This window comes from Mixophyes fleayi, chromosome 11, assembly GCF_038048845.1.
Source record: "Mixophyes fleayi isolate aMixFle1 chromosome 11, aMixFle1.hap1, whole genome shotgun sequence".
In the NCBI taxonomy this organism is placed as follows: domain Eukaryota; kingdom Metazoa; phylum Chordata; class Amphibia; order Anura; family Limnodynastidae; genus Mixophyes; species Mixophyes fleayi.
This window is the reverse complement of record NC_134412.1, coordinates 64,328,536-64,356,014: the sequence shown is the minus strand read 5'-3', so window position 1 is coordinate 64,356,014 and position 27,479 is coordinate 64,328,536. Positions and strand designations below refer to the sequence as shown.

Here is a 27,479-nt window from a genome sequence, read left to right as displayed (position 1 = left end):
TTGGGAGCAAGGGTGCCGAGAGGGGGTTTAATTACAAATTACCCAGACCTGCCTGGGGGTCCCTGGGCCCCACTGTAGCACTCTTGTTATTTATTTATTTTTTGCATCCACGGGTGGCGCACAGTCCTGCGAGTGTGTAGGGGGGAGAGTGTCATCACACACTGTCCAGCAGGCTTCAGAGCAAGCCAGGAGCTCGTAATCAAAAGATTATGAAATCTCGCAAAAATAACACCTTCCCTGCTCACTCTGCAGGAAGTTTTCTGTCAGTAGCATAGGTAAGTACAGTGGGCTAGGAGGTGTCATAAAGTGCCTTGGGGGATTATATTGTGTCTTGGGGGTGGCATGATATTATAACTGGAGGTTTTCATGATATGTCTGAGGGGTGGTGTGATGTGTCTAGGGGGTAGTGTTATGTGCCTGGGGAATGATGTGGTGTGTCTGGGGGTGGCATGATGTGGAAGGGGGTAGTGTGATGTGGGATGTGGTAGGGGGTGATGTGATGCATGATGTAATTGAGGGGTGGCGTGATGCACCTGGGGAGGGTGTGATAAATATAATATCTTATTATGATGTATGCATTATATACTGTTTAATCTGTGTTATGTATGGTGTTCACATATTGCTTGGTGTTCCATATTTACATTTTCCAACAGGTCCCAACATTCCAGGATCCACGCAAGAATCCAGTACCAGGTTGTGAAAGCTGCAATAGCAGGTAGGTGAAAGTAACACCATTTTAATACATAATGCTGTGTATTTAATTAGTTGCAAAGTGCAAACAATGGGTACAATTTTGTTTTTACTGGTTTAATTGAATTAAACAACAAGTTTTACAATGCAGTTATTGAATTACTTACTTTAAACAATAGCAGGTGACTTTTTGTATCACCAAAGAAGATCTAAAACTAATATAATAAAACTTGCATAATTCCATATTAAAAAAAATACATATGTCTGTTTGCATTAGCTCCGGATCTGGTGAACAATATATTTTGCAATACCCTCATAAATTACAAAATCATATTGATATCATTCAATTAAATCCAGAGAGACTAGTACAATCTATTAAAGAGGTCATGACTGATTATATTGTTAAAAACTTGTCAATTGTTCAATTAACAAATGGTCTATTTTCACTGCAACTATAGGCATCTTTCAAAGATTGTCCGGCTCATGTTAGGATCGCTGCTCAGTAACTGAGGGAGAACTATATGTAAAACCACAAAAGTGTAGTAAGCTAGGCAGTGGTCTGTGCCTGGAGTGAATGAAAATAGAAACGGGGAACATACACTAGTTTATCAGACAGGTATGAAGCAGGAATACCAAAAGGATGTAGAAGGAAAGAAACAGTCCCACCAAACCACTACTGGTGAGCTGATTTCACTTACAGCCTGTGCTTAGGCATGGTGCAGCTGAGTGTCTCCTTGAGACCACCCACAGGTACATAGATACCTTCAGGACTTGAATAGCACAAAGAACTTTACAACTACAGCAGTGGAAGCTGGAGTGACATGTCCAGGACAGAGAGACAAGGAAGGTGAGGTATCAGCAATAAGAGAACAAGGTAGGCTAAACAATGTTACAAGGAAAGCAGGCTACATAAGATACAGACCGAAAACAACACAGCAAACTTAGATCAAAAGATACAAAGTGGAGCTTCAGATAGATCACAAAATGCTCCCACAACCTCCAATGTACTAACAGGCCTTAAATACTCCTAGAGGTTGCTAGGAGCTTAGAACCAGTGACCTTATTAGTGTGGGGAAGACAGACACAAAATTGAGAGCCAATAAACACAAGAAGTGAACACGGATACAGATACACCTGCGCAAAAACCCTAGAAGCTGAGGAAAAGGCACTAAAGTCTGGTATACAATCCCAGGCAGAACTATACAGTGAATACGTGTAAAATCTTTTATTTTTGATATTTGTGTTTCTTAAAAAAAATGTAAACAAAAACAAACTATCTCTCTATAAAATGAGTCACTCTTTTGTCTAAATGTATTATTTTTGGAGAACTGAATACATTTCTAAGGGAAAATAGCATAACAGTTTCAGGAGGGGGCTTGCATATCATTGAAAACATGGGAGAGAGCAGTTATTGCAACCTGTTAGATGAGTTCATATGTAAGAATAATAATGTTTAATGTTTCTTTCCATGCCTGCAAAGTCATTCACCTTCTTGTGCCTATGTTTCTTGACTATCTGCCAAAAAGTGTAAGCAAACTTTATTGACTTCATTGAGAATTTCTATTTGTGGAACTGGGAAGAACAATTGACCATATTAATTATAAACCATCCTATATGTAATCACGTGCATTTTTCTTACATAACAAAAACTCAATTTAATAGCAATCCATCAGTGCCTAATCAGTTGTATCTTGTCTTACACAGAGAAGAGAATATGGAGACCACTTTCACCCCACCACAATTTTACATTGATGAATTTGATCCCTTAGATTATTTCCAGACATACTATGCTCCAGGGGAAGGAGCTCTCCTTGGAGAATGGACAAACTTTGCTTTACAGAACCTTCATGAAACATTCGCTCCAGGTAGAGTATTGATCAATAAATAACTAGATCAAGTGTTGCATTTATAATGTAATAATTATTAAAAGAGTGTGATCTAGGTTATGTGTATTTAATGAAGAAACAATATATATTGCTTACTGTTTCAATACAAATAAAATTGTACTTTAAAGAGATTGATTGAATGTATAAAATAGGTGTGAGCTGCAAGTCCAAAAAATCTGATGATTTTATTAGTCTGTTCAGGTTCATTAACATGTCAGGAATAAATTATTCTTAAATAGATATTTAAGGATTTGTTACTATTTAAGAATTTAAACTGACAACACAATTAAGGTGCAACACTCTATATTATAAACCACAGATATTAAAAAAGGTTATGCATGTAGCTGTTCCCTATGCAGATTAGCTGCTCCATGTAACATATTTTAGTTATACCTTAAACAACACTTAAGTTAGTTAAGCTGTCGTTGTTCAACAAGCCTTACACATACATGGAACTGGTCATTTAACTAGTGCTCTGTCATGTCAATTTATATTATAACCCAGATATTTTGAACTACTAGAACATCTTTTATTTTAGTTATATATGAAGTTATTGTCTTGTTAACAGTTTACTCAACACATTTGAGCAATGCTTTTTTCAAAGTTTATTGTTTGAAAAAATCTGATAATTTGTCCCACGGCAATTTGGTTACTAGGGGCAGTAATTTATTAATGTTTGTATGCGCAAATACATTATTCCCCGCACCTTTTGCAATGTAAGGAGCCTGATAAAGACCAAAAACACCACAAACTGGGTGATAATATTTTTGGGGGTGGGGGGGAATATTTTGGCTTCCACTGTGCTCATATAGTATTTTGACAGTTTTCATACACATTATACACTAGCAGTGTCACCTAACATGATTATACCAGCAGTGCCCCACAAGACTATATGGGGCATAATTAATTAGGTTCCATGACTGAGGTAACGCACGGTGTGCGCATTACCGAAGGTAATACGGTACTGCAATAACGTGGATTTTCCTTCATAACCCTATGTGGTGCGAAGAAAAATCAGCCTTATTACGGTGCCACCTTTGCACCCCGTTTCGGTGGGTTACCGCGATCCCAGGACCTAATTGAATATGCCCCTATGAGTACTATCTTAGTCTACATAATTATACAATCAATGCATTCTCTTACATGATTACACATATAAAGCCGCTACACATTACTATATCTGCAGTAAACACACATTATTTTGCAATGTCACTACACAAACTACCTGCATTGCCAAGTGGCTTACCAATGTACAGAAGAACATGGGCACTACTAATGCCAAATTATTCCACTGCTGAATGACTGATGCATTGAGAAATAAATAAAGCAGATGTTTGCTATCGATTAAAATGTGCCAGACCTTAGGGAAGATATGAATGCAAAGGTCACCTAATGTTAACTGTATGAAGTAAGAAGACAATATTACCTTCCATCGTAATTCATGTTTTTTATCCAGCAAATTGCAGTTCATTGACCATCGTATTTTCCATTGTAATAACTCTGAGAATAATGTGAAAGGTCTATAGGAGGAATGTGGGGTTTGCAAGTCAATGTCACTCTGCGAATATAATATGCTCTCATCGCATTTGAGGGCCATACATAATCTAAAATACATAAAAGTAATAGCATCAGGCTCACATACATTATCTATTCTTAATGTTAGTTTTTATTCAGCATTTGAAATATCTAATATTGCACCAAAGGACTTGTTGGAAAAAACAGTGCATTCTTTCCAAATATCACACAGCCAGTGATCCACCTAAACTCAATGGACCTCATTTTGTGTTGTACGCATTTCTGAATCCTGAGCATACACATAAAAATATGAAATTGCAAAACAATTGCAGCCTAATGTGTATTTTGAGTAGAGACAAGCGGTTCGGATTACGTGAAATGTAGGGAGGAGGTTAGCTGCAGTGCCCTGCTCATAATATAGCACCAGGGACATAAGAAAGTAATAGAATGCTGTCATTATTTTAAAGCAGTTCTATAGATACTAGTCAGTTATAAATGTTTGCTGATCAAAAAAAACAAATAAATATCTTTATTTTAAAACTAAGAGTTCTCTAGTGAAAGTAATTTTGTGTGGGGTAGTGACAACTGGAATTTTTTTGAAAAAAACTGTGTGTTTGCGTGTGAGATTCAGCAGCAATTGAACACCGTCAAAAAAGCCTATATATTATTATATTCTAATATTTTCTATTTTTCAATACTTGTACATTTTGGAAGGGTCATTCAGTGAAATCTATATTTAAAAAAGGGTGTTTGTGAGGGTCAGAAGTAGCTGCACACCCCAAAAGCTATATCATCATTTATTTATATACTAATTCCGCAGCGCTGTACAGAGAACTCATTCACATCAGTCCCTGCCCCATTGGAGCTTACAGTCTAAATTTCCTAACATACACATACACACACACACAGACATATAGAGAGACTAGGGTAAATTTTGACAGCAGCCAATTAACCTACTAGTATGTTTTTGGAGAGTGGGAGGAAACCGGAGCACCCGAAGGAAACTCACGCAAACACAGGGAGAACATACAAACTCCACACAAATAAGGCCATGGTCAGGAATCTCATTCATGACTCCATTGCTATGAGGCAGTAGTGCTAGCCACTAGGCTATTCTAATATTTTCTATTTTCAATACATGTCTATTTTAGAAGGGTCATTCAGCAATATCTATTTTTATAGTGAGGGTCAGCACCCAGTTGCACACCCCAAAAAAGCGCTAGATATTCTAATCTTTTCTATTATAAATCTATCTATAAATAAATGAGGATGCAGACAGATGAAGGTAGAGTATTGCCAGAGTGTTAATCATTTGACAGGAGCTTTCATAGCCTTTCATAGATTTGTATATATTTAAGGGGAGAGAGGGCTGAAAAATAATTTCCCCAGGTGGAAACTTCAACCCCAAGGGAAAGGGAACTGCCCGAGACTTGCAGCAGAGGTGGTCCCCAAGACCCATGAATAAAAATATGGAATGTATATAAATAATATTTATATAATCTGTTAGTGACATGTAAGAGATATGTAAAGTAGAGATGGTCACTGATCCCCGTGTTTTGGTTTTGTATTCGGTTTTGGATCTGGATTACCGTTGTGTTTTGGTTTTGTTTTGCAATTTGTTAAAAAAAATTACATTTATTGGTGCTAAAATAACATAATTTAGGTATTATTTTGTAGCTACATTATTATTAACCTCAGTAACACTAATTTCCAGTCATTTTCTATTTAATTTTGACGACCTCCTATGTCACAATATGATTTTCATACACTTGAAAAGAAAAATTGCTGCAGTTCTTGCCAATGATAACAAAAAGGCCATTGTCATGCCTGGGCATAAGACCAAAAATCCACCTCTTTAGTGTGGAGTTATTTTTACACAAATCCTGGCAAGAGTTGTCTAGCCATTTGTAGCGTTATTAAAGCCACACTCAGTAGAGGTAGGGACCTTAACCATCTAGGATCCTCATCCATGTTTCGTCATTTTTCAGCGAGTTCTTGGAAAACTGTTGGGAAAATCAGAAACTTAAAAAAAATAACAACAAGCGGATCACAGACGCCCTGGGTACTATGCTAGTGTTAGATCTGCGTCCAATGTCCACTATTAATACAGTTGGTTTGAGACATTTAATTGAGGTGTTCTGTCCCTGTTAGCAAATGTCATCACTTTACCATTTTACTAGAAAAGCTAATTCTCTCCTGTACCGGAAAGTTCCTAAAAATGTAATTATTGGGCGACAAAATGGCATTCTACCCACTGTACACTTAACCACAGATATGTGGACAAGCGGAACTGAGCAAACTAAAGATTATATGACTGTGACAGGCCACAGGCCACGTGGTTGGTCATTCGCCTTCCCCAGCATGGACAGCAGCAGCATGTACCCAAGTACGTCACATTTTTGAGAAGTAGGCTACTCTGTGTATCAACGGCTTCAGTAAGAGGCATACAGCTGACAAACTGTTCCAAAAACTAAGGGATGTCATTGAAAGATGGTTAATCCTGCTTGGACTCTCCTGAGCATATGTCATTTCTGATTACGACCCCAATATTGGTCATGCATTACAGCGGGGTTGAATTCAATCACATTTCATGTTTTGCACACACTATCAACTTGGTGTTACAGAACTTTTTAAAAATGACATGCAGGAGATGCTGTTTGTGTCCAGAAACATTGAGGGTCAATATCTAGTTTCTGCAACAGCACGTAGGAGAATGCAGCAGCTGCAAGAAGACTAGCATTTGAGGGGAATATACTTTAGTCCAGCGAAGTAGTTACCTGTGAAGAAAGTGCAGAGACGGTTAGCGCGAGTCACGTCATTGCCTTAATACATTTTGAAAATGTGCTACAGAACATTATAGTGTGAAATAAAACAAAGTAAATGTGCTAACTATATTTTAATTGTAGACTAAATACTTAATTTTCTTTGCAAGGATCCCAGACTTATCAACATCTCGTTTGGACGGCTTCTCCTTCAGTTTCTCTGGCAACTGCTTGTTGTATAAAAAATTGCTTTCCCAATACACCCAGTGGTGATGCAGATAAGTCCGCACAACATTTTGATATTTGCTCTGCTGTAAAAGAATTGGCCAAAAATCGTGACAGCTCTGCCCTAAAATCAACTAGTCATTCCATTTGGAAGGCCATTATCGGCAATTACATCATACTACACAGACTTCTATGATGGTGGGATGAATTAGTATTGTTTGAGGAAGATTATCACTAAACCCTGCCACCTCTCCTGTTTCTGTGAGCTATGGTACAATAAAATGTAACTGAAGATTTAGACCAAGACTGTCAGCCCTATTATTTCTATTTCAGCAATTACAATTAGCAATGGAACAATAGAGCTCTTCTCTTTGGGTGTTACCTATATAATGCAGCACAATTTGCCTGCAAATTCTACAGACAATAGAATAAAAAAGAAAGAAAAGCAGTATTACTTCCAATGAAAGCACACTAAAGATGCAAATATTTAGTCCAATACTGGGAAATTATTCCATAGCATTGAGGGGATTGTTGAAGATGGATAATACATAAACAAAACTCATAAAACCAAAATTTTTTACTGATATGCATTAAAAATGAATTTAATAATTAAAAAGCAAAATATTAAAATGTTGGAGTCTGGGACAGGTAAATGAGATGGGAGTACACATGAGAGTGTAGTGGTGGTAGAATCACCTATATTTATGTATCTCCTTATCCAAGATATTCACAATGAGAATGCCTAATTAACCATCAAACATGATCAAAAACTGCACAGATCATCTAAATGAATAAATCTTTATATTGTGTTAATAACACAAATATCTAATGTATATAATTAATACAGATGAAGTTCCTGAATGTAAGTTCTGTTTCTATGTCCTTAAATGATGGTACATATCTGTTCAGTATTGTAAAGATCAACAGAGTATTCGTGATACCAGTTTATTTCTGAAATGAGCTTATTTGTTATTATTATTTTTTATTTGTAAGAAATTATACGAAGATTGTGTGGATGGTAAGTATGTTAGCTTATAATGATGTTTCTCATAGTGAGCAGAGAGAAATGTATGCGTGACCGCGCATACACATATCCAGGGACACGATCGCGTTCAAGGTAAGTATATCAGTTTCACAGATCCTCAATGAACAGTAGAAAAAGTATATATCTATATCTGTATATTTTCAGGTGTGATCTGGGTTTAGTAATTATCAACCCCACATATACTAAATATTCCTTCTATTCTCACTTGAAAAGTGGCTGCATATAATTTTCCGGCTAGCTGGTCACCCTTTGTAAACGGTGTTATATAGGGTTATTATTCACTGACCAGCTATGGCAAAATGGATGCTTAGGAAAAATATATATGTCTCAAATTACTTTGTGTATATTCACATTATTTTATCGAGGGGCTTTGATTAAAGAGTATTGAGCATTTACATTTAGCATTCACCCCAGAGAACTGCTTGGCTCTATAAATAGCAGCTTTAGTATTATTATTGAGAACATAATAAAGTTGTGTTCTAGTATTTCAAATAGCTACATTTATAATAATCTAGGATTCTGCTCACATGAGAGGGCTGTGTTGATGTGCATAGCTCAAGTCTGATTACTAAGAGCATTAACATACAAAAAAAAGGTATTTTTCAACTTCTGTAGTTATATTGTATCAATTAATTGCATCTGTGGCAAGCTAGGGTTAATGCCATGTAAATTGCTAATGTTCTTTTCACATCATTTCATAGTTAAAGTATATTGAGCATATACATGTGACATTCACCCAACAGATACATAGCAGTTTCAATATTGTTGTTAAGAACAGAATGAGGTTTGTATCTAATATATTAGTACCATAACAAAAAACTGCATTTGTGATATTCTAATCTGAGGTTCAGCTCATGTAAAAGGGCTGTGCTGGTGAACTGCAGCTCTGGTCTAATTACTGGAAGCATTCAAGAATACAAAGACTGAGTTTATCAGCTACTATTGTTATATTATGTTAATTACTTATATCTGTGATGATCTAGGATTAATGCCATGTAGAAAGAGCTAATCCTTTTAAACAGCATTCATATTATTGATCAAAAAGGGCTGTAATAGCCAGCTACACTTAGAACTCCCTGAAACAGACTCCTTCTAAAAACTACACATACACCTGACATACATTTCACTATTAGCTTCTACTAGAAGGCAACCCATATGTCATTCGGGTTGGGTATTTAAACTAATATCCACCAATGAGCTTGATATAATTTGATTGACACATTTTTCAACCTATCAATTAAGATTTTTTTAATGTGTTTACTATAAGGTCACAGGAACAAATATATAAAAGACTGTTTTTTGATAATTAATTATTCAATTTTTTTTGGGAGAGAGTCCAAACTTATAAACATCTAGATAAAGAGAATATATAAAGTATACATATTATGTAAGGTACATTTAGAATATGTATGTTGTTGATTATCTATAGATATCTACATAATGCTATCCCGAGATTGTCATCTGTACCTAGAAGTTATTGTTTAAATCACTATAAAATACATCTAATAACATACCAGGATAGGTTCAACATATTAATTTTGATGTCATGCGCTGTGAAGATCCTTTATTTATATGTTATAAAAGGGAATTTGGAGATTGGTATTATTGATCCTTCAAGATAATACACATTATTTTCTTGAATTTTAATGTTAATAAATGTGTGTTGATTGGTGACTGAGGATAAAAATAAATAAATAAAAATAAAAATAATAATAATAAAAATAAATAATAAATAAATATAAATAAAAATAAATATAAATATAAATAAAAATAATAATAAATGTAAATAAAAATAAAAATATACCTATATCACCCGTGAAAAAATATATATGAGAAGGGTGTCACGGGCACTAGGAGTCTTTGCCCAGGATATCACCAGATGATGGACTTACCAGAGTAATATAGCTGGTACTATGGTTCTCTGGTAGCAGGGTGACAACGGAACAGGAGAATCAGCAGATGGTGAGAGAATGCTCAAGGAAAGTCTATGACTAGCAGCAACTGGTAATGAGTAGATGTATGTACACGAGGAACCAGATGGACAAGTAAACGTGAGGAAAGTCAGTGGTCTGCGTATAGCAAGTTGTACCACTGCTATAGTGAGGAGGAATGTCCAGGAGTAGTGAGGAGGTAGTGAGAGTCAGTGGTCTGCGTATAGCAAGTTGTACCACTGCTTATGTGAGAGGATACTTGAAACTGGTGTCACAGGGATCAGGAGTCAGTGGTCTGCATCAGCAAGTTGTACCACTGCTATATATATGTGAGGAGGGGCACGAGGAGATGAATGTAAAGCAGAGTATACACGGGGCACTCAGTACTTGATCCCACGATGATATCCACAATATAACAATAACTGACAAGCGCTGCTTGAAGTATACAAAGTCACAATAGCTATCCAGGCAATAGGAAACAAAGTCAATGGTAATAATAGCTTCAGTGGATAGGAGGCTCCGGAGAAGAACACAACTCAGTCCAGATGGATATGCAATACAAAAGCAAAGTCAATGGAAAGTATGCATACCGTGGTTCAGGAAAGCAGGCTGTCAGAGAGACGTGCAGGGATACCTGAACGGCTGGAGGCCGGCAGGAGGAGCGACCACTGGAGGGTGGAAGCGGTAATCAGGTTGGTGCAGCGCACGGCAGGTAATCCAGAATCAACGAAGCAATACTCAGGAAGCAGTAGTAAGTGAAACTGGAAACATGATGAACACGGGAGAGTTGAGGCTGTCTGGTATCCAGTGGTAGTGGTGGAGGCAGCGGAGAGAAGGCACGCTGAACACGGGAGAGTAGAGGCAGTGGAGAGCTGACACGATAAACCCAGGAGAGTTGAGACGAACTGGAGTCCGGTAGTAGTAGCAGATAGGAATCAGCTGAGTGCAGGCATGATGAACACAGGGGAGTTGAAACGAACTGGAGTCCGGTCGTAGTAACAGATAGGAATCAGCTGAGTGCAGGCACGATGAACACAGGGGAGTTGAAGTGGTCTGGAAACCACAATAGCAGTAAACAGGAATCAGCAGGAGTTGAATACACGAGGAAACACAGGAACACCTTCAGAGGCTCATGAGGAATGAGACTCCAAGATCAGGCAACCAGGTAATGATCACAGGTGGTTTAAATAGGGAGGGTTGCCTGATCATCCAATCAATTAAAAGCAACAGGTACTGAAGGTTTGATAAGGGCTGCACATGCGCAGACCCTCAGGATGGCGGACGGCCACGGTTCCTAAACACACGGGAAATGGCACTCACAGTCCGGTGAGTGACAAAGGGTATATATAATGGTTTTCCTATATAAATTGGAAATTATGATATATATGTTGTGTTATGATGTGCAAATAGTGTTTATCCAATATTATAAGTCACTAAGAAATTCCAATGGTGAATAAAATTAAATGGAAATAACAATTGTAAATAAAACAGTGCAGATCGGAAATATCTGTATGTGTTTATGTGTGCTAGTGCATTTTAATTGATGTACAGAGTTGTAATAAGTGATATAAGGGAGAAAATAAGATAACTACATAGGACAAAAAAGTGAAAAAATATGTGAAATAAAAAGGTGATGGCAGATTATGAATAAAACAGTGAGGGTGAAAACAAGGGAATGTGTCGTATAAATATTAAGAGGGACAGAAAATGTTTGACCCAAAAGTGACCGTGAAGTGAATACGAGATCCACATATTATTGGATCATGAGCCATAAAGGGAGCTGATTGAGCAGTGAAATGTGATTATTCAAATAAAATATAAACCTATTTAAAGATATATGAACATATCACATAAGATATCTACCAGAGATCTTGTGAAAGATCCTTAGCCATTACAGATAATTATTGTTTTGAATAACGCAAATCTGGAAGAAAATTCTTCCAAAAGGTGAATTTATTAGATTATAAAAAGGCTGTGAAATTAACATTTTCATTTAGGTCATAAGATGTATAGTATTTAACAGAAAAATGTATTTGCTTTCGTTTTTCAGCATACAAACCTCATTCTCTTCTTAACAACAATATTGAAACTGCTATGTATCTGTTGGGTGAATGTCCCATGTATATGCTCAATATACTTTAACTATGAAATGATGTGAAAAGAACATTAGCAATTTATATGGCATTAACCCTAGCTTGCCACAGATGCAATTAATTGATACAATACAACAGAAGTTGAAAAATACCTTTTCTTTGTATGTTAATGCTCTTAGTAATCAGACTTGAGCTATGCACATCAACACAGCCCTCTCATGTGAGCAAAATCCTAGATTATTATAAATGTAGCTATTTGAAATACTAGAACACAACTTTATTTTGTTCTCAATAATAATACTAAAGCTGCTATTTATAGAACCAAGCAGTTCTCTGAGGTGAATGCTAAATGTATATGCTCAATACTCTTTAATCATAGTCCCTCAATGAAATAATGTGAATATACACAAAGTAATTTGAGACATATATATTTTTCCTAAGCATCCGTTTTGTCATAGCTGGTCAGTGAATAATAACCCTATATAACACAGTTTACAAAGGGTGACCAGCTAGCCGGAAAATTATATGCGGCCACTTTTCAAGTGAGAATAGAAGGAATATTTAGTATATGTGGGGTTGATAATTACTAAACCCAGATCACACCTGAAAATATACAGATATAGATATATACTTTTTCTACTGTTCATTGAGGATCTGTGAAACTGATATACTTACCTTGATCGCGATCGTGTCCCTGGACATGTGTATGCACGGTCACGCATACATTTCTCTTTGCTCTCTATGAGAAACATCAATATAAGCTAATATACTTACCATCCACACAATCTTCGTATAATTTCTTACAAATAAATAATAATAATAACAAATAAGCTGATTTCAGAAATAAACAGGTATCACGAATACTCTGTTGATCTTTACAATACTGAACAAATATTTACCATCATTTAAGGATATCGAAACAGAACTTACATTCAGGAACTTCATCTGTATTAATTATATACAATATTGGGGTTCTGTTTGGAAAAGAGATTGGGCCTGATTCATTAAGGATCTTAAATGAAGAGGATTCTTATTTCAGTCTCCTGGACAAAACCATGTTACACTGCAAGGGGTGCAAATGAGTGTTCTGTTTTGCACATAAGTTAAATACTGCCTGTTTTTTCATGTAGCACACACATATCAACTTTAAATTTCAGTGTACAAATAAGCTACCAAGTATTTGTGTAGTCACATGAGGCCGAGCATCAGCGTGCTGAACTCCGATTAGAGGAGTGTGTGCTGAGCCCTGATTGGATGAGCTCAGCAAGCATAGCCAGAGGAGCTGGGCAGATGGAACAAATTAGTCATCTTGTCATCTGGTCCCTGGGTAGCATTTGTATAAACAGATTCATTCACTTCCATTATTTTTTGACTGTCAGAGTTAAAGTGAGTTTATCAATAACTGATATTAATGCACATCACTTAAAAACAAATACAGGGTCTTTACTACTCTATTAGCAGGCTATTTTTTATGTCTGTCTGTATGAGCCCTTACAAGTGTATTGAAGGATGCAGATAGTGGATCTCTCTCTGGCTGAAGTTTTTGGTAACTAGAACAATAGTTTGTACTCAGCTACATAGAAAATGTAAATACAATGTCAAATATCTGCAAACGTATAATCGAGACGAAACTCAAACATCGCTATGCAATGTACAGCGATCCTTAGACTGCATGCAGAACCAGAATTGATTTTATTGAAATTATAATGGTAATTATGAATTCCTTTTGGAGTTTCCTTTGTGTCAGCAGGTGTAAATTATAAATGTGTGTGGGCAAGTGTTTAAAATATGTACTCTTATTGAATACAAACGTGGACCTGATTTACTTTATTTCATTGCCGTATACTGTATCGGTGGTAGTCACCTTTGTGACGAAGAGAATCCCGACATCAATTACAGCATTCGCAATTTCAGTGCCTCTGTAAGTGATGTCGGGATTCTCGTTGACACACACTCATACCCCACCCTACTGTATATTTAAAATATATTATATTATAGATTTATATCATGTATCCTAATTTTTTTTGCCAGGAATTAATATTTTGGTCTATGTTGACAGCATTTGGCTTAACGTTTCTCAGAGGGTTGTGGGAGGGGGAAATGTAAGTGGTGAAAAATGCCATGTGCCTAAAAGCAGTCCTGTCTGGAATTCCTCTAAATGTAGAAAAGTAATATAATTCTGACTAAATTATATTTTTTCTATATATTTTATCTTGTAAGGTGGTGTTAAAGGAGACACATTGATTGATTTTGGTACGGGACCCAGCATCTATCATCTCCTTTCTGCTTGTGAAGTATTTAACAACATAATCGCCTCGGATTTTCTTGAACAAAACCATGTTGAACTGCAGAAATGGCTGAGGAAGGATCCCAATGCGTTAGACTGGACACAATTTATCAAATGTGTGTGTGAGCTGGAAGGTAACAGGTATGTGAAGTGTCTCAATCCTAATTACAATCCTTATTCTTGGTACTGCAAGTTACTTGAATAACTCCTGATACCTCAAATAGGACAGCTGCCCTAAATAGCTACCAGTTACATCACCAAGACATAGGGAGCCACTATAAAGGGATTGTTTACTCATGAACATGTCCTGCTCAACAAAGCTTCCACATTCCCTCACCTGAAGCTTTGGCGCTGGATCGCAATGAATTTTGCTAAATTTTTCTGAACAAAGGTGCCAAAAGTTATCCATCGCTCATCAGCACGTTTCTACTGAAGAACTATGGATAGAATTCCCAAGATCCATGAGCACAGCACAGAAAATATTTGTAAAGAGTTACACCTGACTAACGATATTAGACAATTTTGTACTGTTAGTGCTAAAATCTCAAAACAGAACTTCACAATTTTTTAATGATACAGTTATGAATACCCTGAGTCAAATTATTGAGGCTACAGAGATATGGCCATGGAGGTCTAATTTAATACACTTGTCTTGGAACCTTGGCTAGTGACAGTAAGTAGGATTATTGGCACTACTGCTGTAAAATGCCTGGAATTCCCATTCTCAGAATTATCAAATCATAAAACAAAATTGTTAAATTAAGCAGTGCTACCTAGGATGCAAATCCGACTCTATGGTGAAATTATCAAGTATTTTTACAAAGCTGGTGAAAATATTTCTTTGTCCTTCTCATCACATTAAGGTCTAGTAAATGCAAAGGAATTTATATAAAGTGGCTACCACATAGATTGTTATTACTTTTGTACTGCTGCAGGCATCACAGAGCCATATGCAGTTAGTTGAATTGAAATACCTTGTAAATCAGCCATTAGATATACTGATATGTGTAATCACATGTCTGACAAGAGATAACAATTTAGGTTCTTGTAATATTTGGATTTTCTAAGCTTTGTATACATTTAGGACTGATGTTGAGTTGGATGCATAATATCCACCTAAAAAAGTTGCCTGTAAAAGTAGCATATTTACATCCATATATTGAGTTGAAGGCATCTCAAAATCTGTCCCGCTCTGCACCTGTAGCGTATGTCCCAGGTTTATGTCAGACATAAGCATACACATAACCAGGTCATAAGCACAAGAGAAGTTTGTTAACATTTGTGTTGGTAGTGCAAACACATGTGTTGTTAGGCTTGATACAATACAGCAGATATAATACTCCTTCTCGTGAAGGAATAAAGTAACAAAAAATTATCTTTAAAATACATCCACAAAACCTGTAACATTTGCACTATCAATGCAGAAATTTCCTATCAGCTTCAGAGGTGAATTTGCAATCAGCCCATCATAAGTGATTTGCTAGTGCTGGTGACCATCATCAATATCAGCGTGAATTTGTACCTGACCCTAGCAGGTACCAAAGATATGTGTCTCTCTAACCTCTTCACTTGACCTCTCCCAGTGGATTGAATCTGCAACTTATCAGGATGGCCACTTTGTTGATCTTGTTTTCTATAGACTATGCTCAGGTTCTAATTTCCTTAACAATATAATAGTTAGGCGATCATTGAATTCTATGAATTAATGTATTTATCTTACGTGTTGATTGGTGTGTATAAACATAGATGCCCAAATAAGGAAAAAGTATTTATTACTAAAATCAATACCTCTCTAAAAAAATGCAACAGTATCAATATCAATAAATAATATAAAACAGGTACATACTATAGCATAAAACACATATTGGTGTTACAGAACTCATAAATGAGAATAGTGCACATGGCTAATAAAACAATGTCAAACAATATTCCAAAGATGATTTCTATAATATGGCAATAACCTCCAGCCACCTAATATAGTTATTAGCATGAATCACTGTACAACGATATAAAAGTGTGCATCCAATTGAATGCAGTTCTTAGACTCTCAGAGTAATTTACAGCAATGGTTCCTTATTCAATCCATCTAACACTCTTTACATTATAATCCGGAGTATGGGACCACAATCCAGATTGTCTCTCACTTGTGTTTAAAACTTGTATTCAATACTATAAAACAGTAAACCGGTTATACTTGCTGTTGTTGTTTCAGTCCTGTATAGATGGAGATGTAGACGCCGCGCGGCGATAACGGAAGTGACACGCACATTGGAATATCCGGGTGCTGAGTGAGCGCTTCTGGCTGGTAATAGTCAGCTGATGACGTGTAGGGGGCGTGTTCACAGCGCGTTTCATCCCGATTGAGACTTTCTAAAGGGCTAGAACCCTAATTTCCTTAAAACTCCTTTCCTCCTCTTGGATCATCATCTTATTAGTTACTCATTCACTCCCAGTTCTTCAAACTCCCTGCTGTCAAACTCTTCCAAGCCTCCTCACACCAGCAGGTATATTGACTCTATTGATTTTCAAGTTTTTCACTTCTCTCCAACACCTGGTCTCTACAATTTCTACATTCTCCTCCCCTGATATGGTAGTTCCTTACTTTCAGCATACCCTAGCAACTTCCCTGGATCAAGTGGCTCCAGCGACTGTTCATAGTCCGCGTAGACTTTGTTGTCACCCGTGGCACAACAAAGTAACACAAAATCTATAAAAACTTTCTTGTAAAGCTGAACTTTACTTTCGTAAATCTTGTACCTCTAATGATTTCAGTGCATAGACTGATATCTACCACTCCTATCGAAATGCTAAAGAAGCATACTTCCAATCTCTCATCTATGCTCAGGCTTCTAACTTCAAATGCCTTTTTAACACATTTAAATCTCTTCTCAATCCTCCCACCCCAAATCCTCTGACTACCATCAGTGCCCAGGACCTTGATTCCTATTTCAAGAACAAGATAGATGAGATCTGACTTGCAATGTTATCATCTCCCTCAAATATCATTCAGCTCAATTCCTTCCCAGTATCGTTTGACACCCTCTCTTCATTTGATCCCACAAATGAAGAAGTTTCTATTCGCTTCTTATATTCCTACTCTACCACCTGTCCTCTTGAACCCATACCCTCACAATTTCGTGTGCTCATTCCAACTCTAACTAAAATCCGTAATCTATCTATCTCTACAGGTATCTTTCCATCACTATTCAAGCACACAGTGATTACTCCTATTCTGAAAAACAAAATTCTGACCCAAACTCATTCTCAAATTACTGACCTCACCTCTCAGCTTCCATGCCCCTACAAACTTCTCGAGAGAATTACCTACACTCGCCTCACACGTTTCCTTTCCGCAAACAGCCTATTGGATCCTCTTCAATCAGGCTTTTGCTCTCAACACTACACAGAGACTGCGCTGACCAAGGTTGTCAATTATTTGATCACAGCTAAAACTAAAGGTGATTACCCTCTTCAAATTCTCCTGGATCTCTCTGCTTCATTTGACACTGTTGACCACTATCTTCTCATACAGACACTACAATCACTAGGTCTTTAAGACACTGTTCTATACTGGTTCTCATCCTACCTATCTAATCGCTCTTTCAGTGTTCATTTCACTGGAACACCCTCACTTCACTTTCTTTATCAGTTGTAGCACCACAAGGCTCAGTCCTAGGTCCTCTGCTATTCTCTATCCACACCCCTTCTCTTGGAAAACTAATGAGCTCCTTTGGATTTCAGTATCATCTCTATGCGGATGATACACAAATTTATCTATCCTCTACTCATCTCCCACCATCTGTGTTGTCTCAAATTACTGACTGCCTTTCTGCTATTTCATTTTGTATGTTCTCTCGCCAACTCAACTTAAATCTTTCAAAAACAGAACTAATAATATTTCCACCCAACAATAGAAGCTTCCTGCCTGACATTTCTATTTCTGTTGACAACATGACCATAAATCCCACCCTGTTAGCTCACTGCCAAGGAGTAATCCTTATCTCACAACTATCCTTTGTTCCCCACATCAACTATATATTTACATCATGCAGCATACATCTAAAAACGTTTCCAGAATACGTACATATCTCACACAAGACACTGCAAAAACTTTAATTCATGCACTCATCATTTCCCGCATCAACTATTGTAATTCCCTCCTTACTGGTCTTCCCAAAATCAGACTCGAGTCCCTACAATAAATTTTGCACGAGGCAGTTAGATTGATTTTCCTTGCACATCGTTTTTCGTCTGCTGAGTCACTGTCAGTCTCTACGTCGGTTGCCTGTTTTTTAACGAATCCAATATAAAATTCTTCTACTAACATACAAGGTCATGAACAAAATTGTACCAATAGGCAACTCCTCACTTGTCTCAAAATATCTCCCAACTCGATACCGCCGTTCTGCACAAGATGTGCATCTCTCTTCCACTCTCAACACTTCCTCCAATTATCGGTTACAGGATTGCACCTGCTTTATGGAATTCCCTCCCTCGCACAGTAAGTAAGTAAATTCTCCTCTTCAGACAATAATCCCCTAGGTTACCCTATTACCACCCTCCACACAGCTAACACAAGACAACAACCCTCTGAACAACATAGTTGTGTGACTGAGCAAACAGCCCACTAAATACTTTATAATCTTTGCATTCCAGCTGGACAAATATTCAATATGATGTAGCGCTTACCCTTGTGTATCAAACAATTGTCCCATAGATTGCTAGCTTGCGAGCAGGGCCCTCTTAACTCTCTTTCTGTATTTATTACCCAGTATTGTTTTATTACTGTTTGTTCCCAATTGTAAAGAGTTGTATAAATAAATGATGATGATAATGATATGACTCCTGACACATTTATATGCATTTCCATGCTGGTCTGCCTCCCTCACATTTGCATGAATGCCCTCATTGTACTCAGCCTACTTTAGACAGTCTCGTACCAACCCTGTTTCGCCTCTCCAGTTGTAAGACAGGACAAGTGTCAGATGAAAGAAACTCTTCATGCACGCATATATGGGCACTGTCTTTGTGGGTATGTGCAGTGCACATTTTCATAATTTATGCAAATTGATGTAAATTCAAGACAGACTCCTAATCTCTGTATTTTGCTACTTTGCTTTGCTTTAAAAATAAATTTTAGTAAGTTAAATTTAAATTTTGGATTTTGTAATTTTTTGTGCTAACTAAATCCCAGGTATGCTAATATCATAATAGAGCTGGAGGGGGGAGATTTTTTGAAGAACGGGGACGGCCTTGATCTATAGAATAAAATCAATATACCCTAAGGGGTTAAATATAGATTTTGATGTGAAGCCGTCTATAGGCAAGTAACTTTATGCAACTTCAGTATATATGGCATTGCCTATTAATTACTATTATGCCCAAGTCGTGTGCATACACTTGGTTATATAGGTTATATACTCCATGGACTGATAACACATAAGGATCCAGTGATTCAGAAAGGAGGAATATATGAGAAGAGAATGGTTTGCATGTTTTATAGATACCATGCCATTAATTGAGTGCCATTTACATGCAGTCATACTTGAAATGTTGGATCCAGTTACCCTTGGGAGGAGTGATGTTCACAGTTAAATAAGTTGCGACCTCTATTGATGTAAACAAGCATATATCTCAATTGAGTAGACATTGTTGGGACACTGTGTCAAGATAGAGACCTAAAGAGTTAATGAAAGTGGGTGGAGTTATGTGGTTGAAAATCAGACTATAAAGGATACAGAAACCCAGCACATCTCATCTCCTTGAGAAAATTATAATGATAAGACGAAACGCGTTGGAGTGCGTTTCATCCATTGGATAGTATTTTTATCTATTGGTTTTTGAATTGCCGCTGTCGCCACAGCGATTGGAGTTTTTTCATACTATGTCATATGACATACCCAAGTTGCAGTCATATGACCATTATGATAAAAGGAAGTAGAAACGAAGCCTTCTGCTTGAGTATCTGATGGAGTTCAGGATATTGATCACAATACAGGATATTGATCACAATACATGTATTGGAGGTATCTGAGTCTTTTTATTTTATTTCGCATGGCCACAACCAATTGGTCCAATATTATATCCTTTTTGCTTAACAGCTATATACACGGAGACAGGTGACACACTGCTGATTACTCATTAGGTACCTCGGGAGTAGGGCTACATCCATCAGCCCTCGGAATAGGTGTGTAGATGTTAGTAATTAGCTAGTTCCCAGTAGAAGCTGCAATTGTCAGATACATACAAACCGCAATATCCCTTGGCTTTGTTTTGTAGATCTATTGCCTGCACCAACAAGACAGTATACTGATGTGTCTACATTGGAGGATTAACGTATAAGGCACTGCACTAGAGACAATTTTATGTACAATTTTAGGGAATATCATTTTAACCGTTTAGGGATCTATATTTATAACCACATCTGTTCATTATTATAATCAATCAAGGTTGCTTTGCACTGGGATTATCTTTAAAATAATAGTGCAGTCCAGCCTACAGTGTTTTAACTTATATGTACAGTGTTAGAAATGGGGACCTGAAGTCTGATATCCTAGTGCAGTTTTCGACCTTAGTCCAGGATTGCTAAAGCTCTCTTTAGCTACTTTACAGTCAACCATTTTTCCTATGACAGATAATTGCCACACCTGTTGGATACCCCCACCACCTCAGCCTCACATTAAATTAGTTGCATTCCCATTTATTTAACATATTTATTTTGTCCCTCATTAGCATTAATGTTAACTTAATATAATTTCCATTTATTAAACAGACATATCCCCCCTCACCGAAACCAAAATTAAATTAATACCATTCACATTTAAAAAAGCAACCAATATCTCCCCCAATCAGACATAACATTGAAAGAATAGCATTACAACTGAATTAACAGATCTATTTTACCCATCATCAGCCACATCATTAAAGTTCCATTTAGAAAACAAACATACCCCTATCCCATCAACCCTGACATTAAATTAGCTGCATTCTCATTTAATTAACAGACTTATTTCACCCTTCACAAACCCTGACATTAAATTAATAACTTTCCCATTCAATTAACCAACCAATTTAACCCCTCACCAGCCCCAGCATTAATAGCATTCCCATTTAATACAAAGGCCTATATTTCCCCCACCAGTCCCACAATCAAATTAAGGGCTAAATTTCCACCTCATTTCATAGAGATTATTATCATCACCGCCTTTTTGAATATAGTACTTATTTATTTTACTAATGAATTACTTTGTTTTTATTGTGTTAATGTAATATATTCCAAGGAACCCCCCCTTCTTTCCAACCCCAAACCCCTCTGTTCTTTACAGCTCTCTAACCCCCCTGTACTTAACTGCCGCCTCCCCTCTATTCTTTACAACCCCTTTTCCCCCCTGTTCTCTCCAGCTCCCTCTCCCCCATTTTTACAGCCTCTCTTCCCATGTTCTTTACAGTCCCCCAGTTCTATCCATCTCCCCTCGTTCTCTCTTGCTCTAGCAGAAATGTAATTACCTCAGGGCCCTCAGCTTCTCTTATCAGGTTGGGTACGAATTAATAGCACTGAAAATAACGACAACCAATTATTATTATTACTATTATTATTATTACCATTTATTTATATAGCACCACTAATTCCTCAGCGCTTTACAGTGAACTCACTCACATCAGTCCCTGCCCCATTGGGGCTTACAGTCTAAATTCCCTAACACACACACACACACAGACAGAGACACACAGACACACAGACTAGGGTCAATTTGTTAGCAGCCAATTAACCTACTAGTATGTTTTTGAAGTGTGGGAGGAAACCAGAGCACCCGGAGGAAACTCACGCATACACGGGGAGAACATAAAAACTCCTCACAGATAAGGCCATGGTCGGGAATTGAACTTATGACCCCAGTGCTGTAAGGCAGAACCACTTAGCCACCGTGCTGCCAATGAACCAATAGAGCTACACGAGAATGCCTCCAAGTGCATTATAGCGACAGTTACATAGTAGGCGCGATATTAAACAGACGCGAGCTATGCCTCCACATAATATAATGGCAAACATAAAATTCCTTCTAATTTTAAATAAAGATAGCATAAATGACGATAATAAAGGTAAACGACAGTGTTAAATGTCTACACAAGAAATGCCTGCTGAGAAATATTAACTACAAAAAAATATCCAACAATAAATATGACCTCTGGGGCAAATGCAGGATTTGAGGAGGGGGGTTTCCACGGCACACCACCAGTGGGGGTGACCAGCCTGCATGGGGGCATGGCTTTAATTTTAGACAGTGCTAGGTAGCTCTCCAACTCTTCCAATCCCCCTTTAAATACACGAGCAGTGTTGCGTGTACTACTGTTAGGTGTCGCGGGTAAAAATTGCCAATTTTGAATCTGGGGAATGGACCTAACATCGGTAATTCTGAGTGGCCCGGTGGGGGGGGCGATGCCCCCCTGCCCCCCAGCCCAGCCCGCCCCTGCATCACACACACACACAAACACTACATTGCCACAAGCCCCCTGTGACATCACAAACACACTATATTTCCACAAGCCCCCTGTGCCATCACACTGCCACAAGCCCTCTTGTCAACACACACACACAACACTGACATCGACACCTCTCAGTTACATTTAAGTGCAATTCTGCTGCATCGCTCCTCACTGCTCAGATAGGAAGTGAATTGAGCACTTCCTGTCTGAGGCCAATCAGCAACAGGCAGCCTCACGATTGGCTGCCTGTTGCTGCCACTGACCACCACTGATTTTATCGTCACCCCCCCTCCGTGCGCTTGTCCCCCCCTACCTCCACCCACGCTAGGTGTGGAGAAAAAAAAAAGAGTCAGGCACACCAGGCAGGACAGGGGTTTCCAAAGACTAGGGAACCCCCCTGCGTGCGCCCCTGTACCTACTCTACATAAATGCCTACCAAAATAAAGATGACTCTGAAATAATAACTACAAAAACGAAATTACTACTAATTATATTCCTACATCCTATATTAATGACAAAACATTAATGTCTACATAAAAAAAAAAAAAAAAGTTAATTTACTCACGCAAGAAAAAGGTGTATGAAAACGGTCAGAGTGCAATCAATATCATTAATAGTTATGTAATTCCATATGTACACAATTACTACATTATATATTAGCTTTATCAAACATTACAGTCTCTGTATCTTTTTTATCATATTCAGTTTATTATTGACAATTAAAGGTGTTAGGGCCATAATAGTTTAACATAACTTTGAACTTAGATAAACATATATACTTTTCCTGACCATGCTTGTTATTACTACATGTTGTCATGTATTCTGTAGCAGTGTTTGCTACTAGCCTTTTCTGTCACAGTCACAAAGCATTACGCCAGTTAGCATGTTTTTAATACCAATAATAGGTCAGATGTTTTGTTGTGTTCATAATTTGTATTTAATTAGACCTTAATCTTTTGTTCTTGGAGGAACTGTTATTATTAACCAATATTTTCTTTTAACTGCTGCCGTTTATGATGTCAAATTGTCTGTTTATATTAATTCAGATGTAAATTAAAGCAAATTGATGTATACCTTGTAATGTATATATTTTAAAGAATAAATACAATTATTTTTTAGTATTATACTCTCAATCATTTTTAATCATACTGTTATATAGGGCACACTATAGGATTTCTACAGTTTAAATTGTATTACTATGTAGCCTATAAAGTTTGTACTACAGTTATAAAGTGACTGTTTGGCAACTTATGTCCTAAAGTTCTTTTTTTGTAGTGTAAAATATATATTTATGTGCTGTTCTAATTTTTAATTTGAAAATTTAATTAGTATATTATACAATTTTAAAAGTTAACCATTAAATTAACCCAAAATTGACGTGATAGTGAAATACGGATGTCAATATTCACTCCAACCATATTATCTATACATGTAACAATAAATATAAATGAGCATTAAATAAAAAAATTGCATATATGTAAATAATGTGTGTTTTTTTTTTATAAAACTATAACAATTGTAATAGTATTTTTGTGAATATTTATGTATGTCATTTTCATTAATATACAGTAACTAAAGACATCACTCTGTGATTGTGCTTATATACTAAATCTGCTCAAATTAATATCACTTCAATGCAAACAGCAGTACTGATAAATTTTTACTTGTGAGACAGTCATATTAATTATATATATAGCTAACACCAGCTCAAATAACATATTTATAAATCGAGTACTTAACACATTATAAATGATCAAATCAATAAAAAAAATATATTTCTTAGAATTGGTTAAAATTAAGTGGTCAGAATAGTTGAATTGTAGCTAACCCATTTGGATAAATATTCAAATGTATCTCTAGAGCAGGAGTCAGGCAACTTTTTTACCTTTTACCCCAAAATATATTTAGATACGCCGACGTTACCCCTTTGATTTGAAAGGAAGGTAATCATATAATATTAATTATTGGAATTCAAAATTTTATTGAATCTATTCAAAATTTCTTTGAAAGCTTCAACTTCAAAACTTCAGGTTTTGGAGAAATGATGTTGCTTCATTTTTGATACGAGAGCATCAATATTGGGGCATTTTGATGTCAGAACAATTTGGATACAGTCTTCAGCATCCAATCGATTTCTCTGCTTTGTTTTTATGTTCGTTAGAGTGCAAAATCCTTGTTCGCAAAGGTAGGTTGTTGCAAAAGGCAGCAACTTTTTGACTGCCTCCTCATGTGCAATTTTGAATGCTTTTGCAGCTGTTGAGATCCAAAAATATGACAGATCTGCTTTGTTTTCAAATGTAATACATGCTTCATTATTTCATCGAGGCTCAAGAAGTGCCTCAGCCAACCCTTGAGACTCTTCTGGTACAACATCAATTTCACATTTAAAGGGGTCTACAATCCAACTGACAGCATGTGAATCGGCAGCATTACCTCCAGGAATTTCATTTTTACCCCATTTGGGGTAATTTACCCCTGTTCCCTGACCACTGAGAGCACTAAACTCCTATACACTCTACTACCAAATACAAATTAACATGAAAGAGTGGAACTCAACAAATAAAAAAAATTGCTAAACTCAAAGAACATGTTACCTAAGTTTTAATCCTATATCATGATAATTAGAATTAAGTTTCCAGTCACCTACAAAAAAATCATGCTTCTCTTTAATGCATATAACAGCATGGAGTCATATATAATTCTGCATATCAAAATTAACATATTGATATTATGACTCACCTAATGGAAAAAAGTAATGAAATTGTATAACAAAAAGAGGATTTACTCAATTAAAATATATAAGGTTATTCAGCTCTAAAGCATCATTAAGACATAAAGGATATAATGAATTATTATGGTGAATCTACTTGTCTGCAAGCTAATGCCATCTCAGGATGGCTTTAGTATATATTTTCCTATGAGGTCCAGTGAAGCTGGAAAGGCTTTGTTTTATTCCCTACCAGGCCAAATACTATATGTATGCACCAACTTTAGGCATATATTTCACTGTCTGCATTCAGCAACAGCCCTAGGCTGCCAGAGAACCTTAAAAACAATTTGCTTAGGAAGAGGAGTCATAGTAAGTTGCAGCAGTACGGTATTATGTATCACTGCTATTTGGAAATAAATGCTTTTTAGAGATATACGCTCATTTACATGCTTTGGTGCATTATGAAGTCAAACTGATAGAATGATTGGTGAGATTTTTATTTCTTGAGTTTTTATTAATAAAAATGCTATTAATATTCTTTTGCAGAGACTTTCTCCATAAGTGCTAATTTGTGTGGTTTTTTATTTTATTTTGTAATTAATGTGCAGGGTTTGCTATCTATTTTCATACAGCTGCTTGATATTTGTGCTGTTTCTATTCATTTACATTGTGCAGGAACATATTTTTTTAATTTTTGTGTGTAAGTGCACAAAAGCTACACATAGGAATACATGACAAGTAACAACAGTGTGTTATGTGTTTCTTTTATAGGAAGAATTATGAGGAAAAAGCTGAGAAGCTCCGCAGTAAGGTGAAACGGGTCCTGAAATGTGATGCACTGAAAAGTAACCCGTATGAGCCTCTTGTTCTGCCACCCGCTGATTGTCTCCTCACTTGTCTCTGTCTTGAAGTCGCTTGTAAAGACATAGAATCATTTTGCAATGTCCTGAAAAACTTTAAAAACTTGATTAAACCTGGAGGTCACTTATTGGTTTTAAGTGTACTAAATTCTACCTATTACGATGTTGGTATGAAACGTTTTTCTGCCCTTCCCTTAACAAAAAAGGACCTGGAGATGGCTTTTAAAGAGGCTGGTTATGAAATTGAAAAAATGACAATTACTCCTCGGAATGATAAATCGAGGATGGATGTCTGTAGCCATGACAGTCACTATTATGTCCATGCTCGCAAGCCACAGTAACTATAAAATGGTCACCCATCAGATCTCCGAAACATTATCAATGGTATCTGTGGCTCAAAATGCAAATAGTTTGCTTTCATGGCTTTTGTTATTCAACTCTTCTAGGTAAATGCTGAGATCCACTGTCATAAAAGACCAGCAGGACACCCCTATATTTCCCCCCAACAATTTGTTAAATATAAATGGTAGTTGCTAATAATATAAACACAGTGAAACCAAAATGCTCTTCTTTAAATTAATGAAATATAGTGAATCAAATCATTTGAGAAAGTGCTGCCAGGACAATTAAGACCACTGTGTATGTGAAAACAAGACATAGTTCAGCATTCTGAAACAAACAATGTATAAATAACTGTCAGTGTGTGTGTGTGTGTGTGTGTGTATATATATGTATGTATGTATGTATATATATATATATATATATATATATATATATATATATATATATATATATATAATGTGTGTATATGTATTCAGCAATAGTCAGCATGTAAAGTTTTCATTGTTGGGCCTTATACTGATACAGTTTCATTGTAATTTGCAAACTAGTCTTTGGCTTTAGCTTAGTAATAGTGATTATGTTTCTTTATGCATGCCCATTGTAACCTAAGGGATTTTATGCTAATAACTGTAACAATATATTCTATCCC

General features: G+C 36.6%; 1 protein-coding gene across 2 annotated transcripts; it reads left to right on the top strand.

Moving 5' to 3' along the window:
* Positions 1–206: 206 nt before the first annotated feature.
* Positions 207–27,217, top strand: LOC142107617 (indolethylamine N-methyltransferase-like). Of its 2 annotated transcripts, XM_075191148.1 has the most exons (5): positions 207–275; positions 654–715; positions 2,395–2,555; positions 14,368–14,575; positions 26,400–27,217. In XM_075191148.1, exons 3-5 carry the CDS (start codon positions 2,405–2,407, stop codon positions 26,827–26,829), a joined length of 789 nt encoding a protein of 262 aa, XP_075047249.1. In that variant the 5' UTR covers positions 207–275; positions 654–715; positions 2,395–2,404; the 3' UTR covers positions 26,830–27,217. The 2 variants fall into 2 exon arrangements, with proteins under 2 accessions (XP_075047249.1, XP_075047248.1); XM_075191147.1 differs by lacking the exons at positions 207–275; positions 654–715 and adding an exon at positions 1,186–1,537.
* The last annotated feature ends 262 nt before the right edge of the window (positions 27,218–27,479 follow it).